Source organism: Cervus canadensis, chromosome 11 (assembly GCF_019320065.1).
Source record: "Cervus canadensis isolate Bull #8, Minnesota chromosome 11, ASM1932006v1, whole genome shotgun sequence".
Lineage (NCBI taxonomy): Eukaryota > Metazoa > Chordata > Mammalia > Artiodactyla > Cervidae > Cervus > Cervus canadensis.
In genome coordinates, this window is record NC_057396.1 from 46,686,307 (window position 1) to 46,691,173 (window position 4,867).

General features: G+C 52.8%; 1 protein-coding gene across 6 annotated transcripts; it reads left to right on the plus strand.

The window, feature by feature from the left end:
• Positions 1-322: 322 nt before the first annotated feature.
• Positions 323-4,165, plus strand: LOC122449425 (ecto-ADP-ribosyltransferase 5). Of its 6 annotated transcripts, none has more exons than XM_043480956.1 (6): positions 337-574; positions 759-960; positions 1,159-1,397; positions 2,370-3,093; positions 3,685-3,717; positions 3,803-4,165. In XM_043480956.1, exons 3-6 carry the CDS (start codon positions 1,311-1,313, stop codon positions 3,907-3,909), a joined length of 951 nt encoding a protein of 316 aa, XP_043336891.1. In that variant the 5' UTR covers positions 337-574; positions 759-960; positions 1,159-1,310; the 3' UTR covers positions 3,910-4,165. The 6 variants fall into 6 exon arrangements, with proteins under 6 accessions (XP_043336888.1, XP_043336893.1, XP_043336891.1 ...); XM_043480957.1 differs by having other exon boundaries at positions 1,299-1,397; XM_043480952.1 differs by having other exon boundaries at positions 338-574; positions 1,238-1,397.
• Positions 4,166-4,867: the final 702 nt, after the last annotated feature.

Sequence of the window (4,867 nt, forward strand, 5' to 3'; positions counted from 1 at the left end):
AGTTCTTTGTTTTGCCTAGAAAGGTGGGGAGGATCTTGGAGGGGAGTTTTAGCTCCAGGCTACCTTGAGCCATACAACTTTCCTTCACCAACCATGGCAGAAAGGGCCCACCCAAGGGAGAGACCACTTCTCACAATTCTCCTCCTCTAGCCCTGGTTTGCTGGGAGAAAAGTATCCTGGAGAAAGACCTCGCAGTCCCTGGGAAGGGAAGTTACAGCTCTCAGCCCCATTCCCCCACCCTTGCTGTCTGTTGTCGGGGAAGAGAGGTATGGGTATCGGGTTACCACACTGATGCTATAGTTAGCCTCGGACTTTGTTGACCCTTGGGACTCCCAGACTCCCATTTCACAGTACACCGCAGCGCCTGTGCAGACTTCAGCCCCTGCCACCCAGAAGCTTCAGTTCTCCTTCTCTCTCTCGGCCTGTTATCAAGTCCAAGCTCACTCTGCTTGCCACCTGACAGGTCAATAAATCTGAGAAATGAAGTGTTGAGGCAAGGAATATGACTTTATTTGGAAAGTCGGTTGACTGAGAAGATGGCAGACTAATGTCTCAAACTAACTACTTTATCGGGGTCTGTATGCCAGGTTCTTTTATAAAAGAGCAGGGTGGGGGAGGTGAAGAATAAGGTAAAATGGCAGAATAGAGGGGGGAGGCGGTGAGGAAGTTAAGTTAAAAGGGCTGTTAGTCTTACAAAACATCTTGCAGGAAATGCCCAGTCTGTAGAAAAAGTGTGTTAATCTCTCCTTTTTTTGCAGCCATTCACTGGTGGAAGGGTCAGCTTCTCCTCTCTGAGCTGAACAGGGAGGCAGTCAGTCAGTCAGGCAGAGGGGCAGGGTTTTCTGAGGCTGAACTCTATATGTGATTATAAAAACTGAAGCAACAAAAAGCAAGTCAAAGAAAGTTCCGTCGTGGAATCAGAATTGGCTCTTCCTTCTAATAGACCTCTGCTGCCTCCAGGTGGGTCCTTGACCCCTGTCCCCTCCCCACTCCAGCAGAGCCATTATTACCCATCTACTTTATCATTCCTGGACAGATGGCTCTGAGAACCCCAGGAATCAGGAGGCGGGGAGCACAGGCTACGGCTGTGCTGGGGTGGAAGTGGGGGATGATATAATCCAAGCTGAGTCCACTCACTTAGATGTGCCCGTGGACCAGCCCGTGCACTGCCGGGCCAAGTCCTGGGCCAGGGATCCCTCACACCAGAGAAAAAAGGCTCCAAGTCTCTGTCCTCCAGCCCACTGAAGCCAATAAAGACCATCACTAGTCCCACCTTCATCTGGATCTCACCCTCCAAGAATCCAGCAAGAATGATATGGGCGACTCTGCTGATCAGCCTCAGCTGCCTCAGCCTCTACACCCTCGGCAGTGGTGTCCGCTATTATGACCCCGGGCAGGTAACTGGGGAGAGCCTTCTGCTGCAGCAAAGGGAACACTTGGTGGGGTGGGACCCGGGGTCTGACTCCTCAAATATCCCTCCTAGGGATGCTTCTCTAGGATGTCATCCTCTGAACCCTCTTCCTCTCAGGAACCTCCACACCCGCAGGGAGCCCCAAGTTCCCATTCCATCTCCCAGAACCCCACCTCCACCTACTGGTCCTCCTGTGACCCTCAATCCTTCATACCCTCCTCCCGCAGGCAGCCTCCAGCTTCCTTCTCTCACTTCCCATCTCCCACCCAGGACCCAACCTACACACTCTCCTTCGGGTTACCCATGTACGACCCTCCTGCAGCCCCTCCCAGAGCAGGACTTGACCTCCTCCCCACTCCCACCCCAGGTTGGAGGACGCAGGCTTCTAGAGCAGGAGAGGACTGAGTCTTAGAGCTGACAGGGACCTTGGTGTCTACACACCTGTGTGGGAGAGGGAAAGAGTCAGAGGCTGGGCATGGGGTCAGGTCGTTGGAGATTGATTGCATATTTGTATGTCACCTGCACACGGAGTCTTAAAGCCGGAATGGTGCTTGGAAGTCACCCAGCGCCACATTCCACCAAGTGCAGGAACCTCTTTAATGATAGATGACCCCTCTTAGTTAGTTAGGATCTATATGTGGTCCTGACAATAACCCTGTGAAGCTGGAAGTATACTGAGTTTATAAGTAGAGGACTTGAAGCCCAGAAAAGTTAAGAGACTTGCCCAAGATCTTACAGGCATTAGGTGGTGAATTCAGGATTTGAACCAATGTCTCTCTGACTTCACTGCCTGTTATTTAAACCCTTAAGCTCTTGCCAAATATCAGACTCCAGATATTTGAGCATAGAAATGAGATTCTGGGTTTCTGAAATAATCTGTGTCCAGGACCTTAGTCCAGTACCCTGAACTTAGATGTTTTCTGTGTGGCTCCTTTCTTCCTTTTCTCCATATGCCCAGGGTATTACCATCCAGTACCTGAGCCTGGCTCCAGATACATTTGATGATGCCTATGTGGGCTGCTCGGAGGAGATGGAGGAGAAAGCAGTGCTTCTGTTAGAGAAGGAGATGGCCAACCATACTCGGTTGCGGGAGTCCTGGGAGACAGCCCAGAAGGCCTGGGAGCAAAAACGTCCAGGGCTCATTCTGCCTCCTGGCTTCAGAAGCCAGCACGGAATCGCCATCATGGTCTACACCAACTCATCCAACACTTTGTACCGGGAGCTGAACCAGGCTGTGCGGACTGGTGGTGGCTCCTGGGAGTCCTACATGAACCACTTCCCTTTCAAGGCCCTGCATTTCTACCTGACCCGAGCCCTGCAGCTGCTGCGGGGCGGTGGGGGCTGCAGCAGGGAACCCGGGCAGGCGGTGTTCCGAGGCGTGCGCAGGATTCACTTTGAACCCAAGAATGTGGGGGACTCTATCCGCTTGGGCCAGTTTGCCTCCAGCTCCCTGGATGAGGCAGTGGCCCGCAGATTTGGTAATGCCACCTTCTTCTCTCTAAGGACTTGCTCTGGGGCCCCAATCCAGGCCTTGTCTGTCTTTCCTGAGGAGCGTGAGGTGCTGATCCCCCCATATGAAGTCTTCGAGGTGACGAGTTTCTCTAAGGAAGGAAACAAAAGCCTGGTGACTCTCTCCAGCAGTGACCAGATGTGCAGCCACTTTAACTGCGCCTATCTGGGTGGTGAGTCATGCATGAGGGAAGCAGGACTGCCAGGAGGTCCCCAGTTGATTTCAGTCCCCAGGGCCTTCAAAAGACCCACGTCATTAATGAGGAAGTTGAGGGCCAGAAGCTAGTTGGAGATATTTTTCTCTGTGACTCGGGTTCTGCCAGCTCAGTGGCAGTCAGTAAGTGTTTTTCTGCATGTGTGAATATTCTTAGATGATTCTCCAAATGTTCCCAGAAGTTTCCTTCTGTTACACAGTCTAATAGACCAAAAGAACCTGGTTAAGGAGGGCAATAGGCAGAGGAAAGTGGCAGGAGTGCAGCTTCAGATCTCAGGAGGCCGTGGGCACAGTGGGTTGATGGGACGCACATGTGTTATTCCCCAGCGCTGAGGCAGGACAGAGTGACTGGGCCAAGATGGGGCAGGGATGGAAAGGCAAAAAGGGAAGATTTACTGGAAGAAGGAGGAGGAAAGGAAGTCAGAAGTTTATTTGGGAGAAGGGGAAGATGGCTTGAATTGGGAATAGTTGTACCAGGGCCTGGTGGGAAGGGAAGTTTGGGGTGTGAGGGTCTGTCTAACTGGAAGCCTCACTTTGCTGTCTGTTGCAGAGAAGAAGAGGCTGAGCTGTGAGTCTGTGCCAAGTGAGTCACCCTCGGGTCCCTACCTCGACTGTTTGACTCCCCACTGGCCCTGCTGACCATTCACTCTCTTTTCTTCTCTCTCCAGTAGGAGGGCAGGGAGACTCACTCTCCAAGGGAGCCTTCACTCTGCTCTCCTGGAAGACCCTGCTCTTGGCCTCTTGGGGGTTCCAGCTCTTAGGAGCTGGGCTCTGAACGTTCAATGCCTGCCACTTAGGAGTCCTGGGAACATGTGACCTCCAGATGAAGAAGGGAGGCTTCAAAGAGCTTGGAGAAGCAACAATGTGGTTTCAGACCCAGACCTAGCAACCATGTCTCCAACCAGGATGTCCGGGGATCTGAGGCCATGGTAGGGTGGAGGGAGCCCTGCTATATGGTGGGGAGTCCTGGGGACAAGCAAGGATAGAGCTGTGATGGCTACTTCATTAAACAGTGCTGCAGTATGGTGACATCAAGTTTCATGACTGCTTTGTTTTATGAGACTGGACTATCTGCCCTGCTTTGGTCTTATGGGACTCAGGGACTCAGGGACTCAAATGAATGACTTCTTGATCACTTTTAGACATGGTCCAGGTGCAGACCCTTGTCACACCCCATAGCCTGCAACCCCAGATACTTTAATAGACAGAGAGGTTCCTCACAACAGCCCAGAAGGCAGCAAGGGGGACAGTTCCATCAAAAGTCTGAAGGAGCTTTAAGTAGGATCCTAAGCCCAAGATATCGGGTCCCCAGAGCAAGCCATTTCTGTGTGTCCTCTCCCATCAGGGTTCATTTTGGCACTGGCGATCTCAAAACATCATGAGACAGAGATTCTAACACACTCTGGAGACATCTGAGCTCCAGAGCAGACATGTTTTTGAGGCAAGAAAATCTCCTAGGAAGTGACCCCCGCCCTCAGCTATCTAGGCTGCTCCAGTCACAACAGAAGAAGGGACCTCCCCCAGCATCAGGTCCCCTCCTCGGCCCCCAGGTCTGCCTCCTGGGGCAGGTCCCCGGCCCCCTCTGATTCTTGCTCCCTGTGCACTAACACGTGAGCTGGGGAGGAGGGGGCAGACTCCCTAGAAGCTGGAGCCTGAGCCCCTCCAGCATCCGGAAGCCCAGTTTCTGAAGACCCCTGGGTCCCCACCATCGCTGGCACTGTCAGCTCCGGGGT

Excerpts from the sequence above, each read along its gene's own strand:
- LOC122449425 (XM_043480953.1), top strand. The coding sequence starts at position 1,311 with ATGATATGGGCGACTCTGCTGATCAGCCTCAGCTGCCTCAGCCTCTAC. Across the intron at positions 3,094-3,684 it reads TAACTGCGCCTATCTGGGTG|AGAAGAAGAGGCTGAGCTGT; the intron begins GTGAGTCATGCA and ends TGTCTGTTGCAG. Across the intron at positions 3,718-3,802 it reads GAGCTGTGAGTCTGTGCCAA|TAGGAGGGCAGGGAGACTCA; the intron begins GTGAGTCACCCT and ends TTCTCTCTCCAG.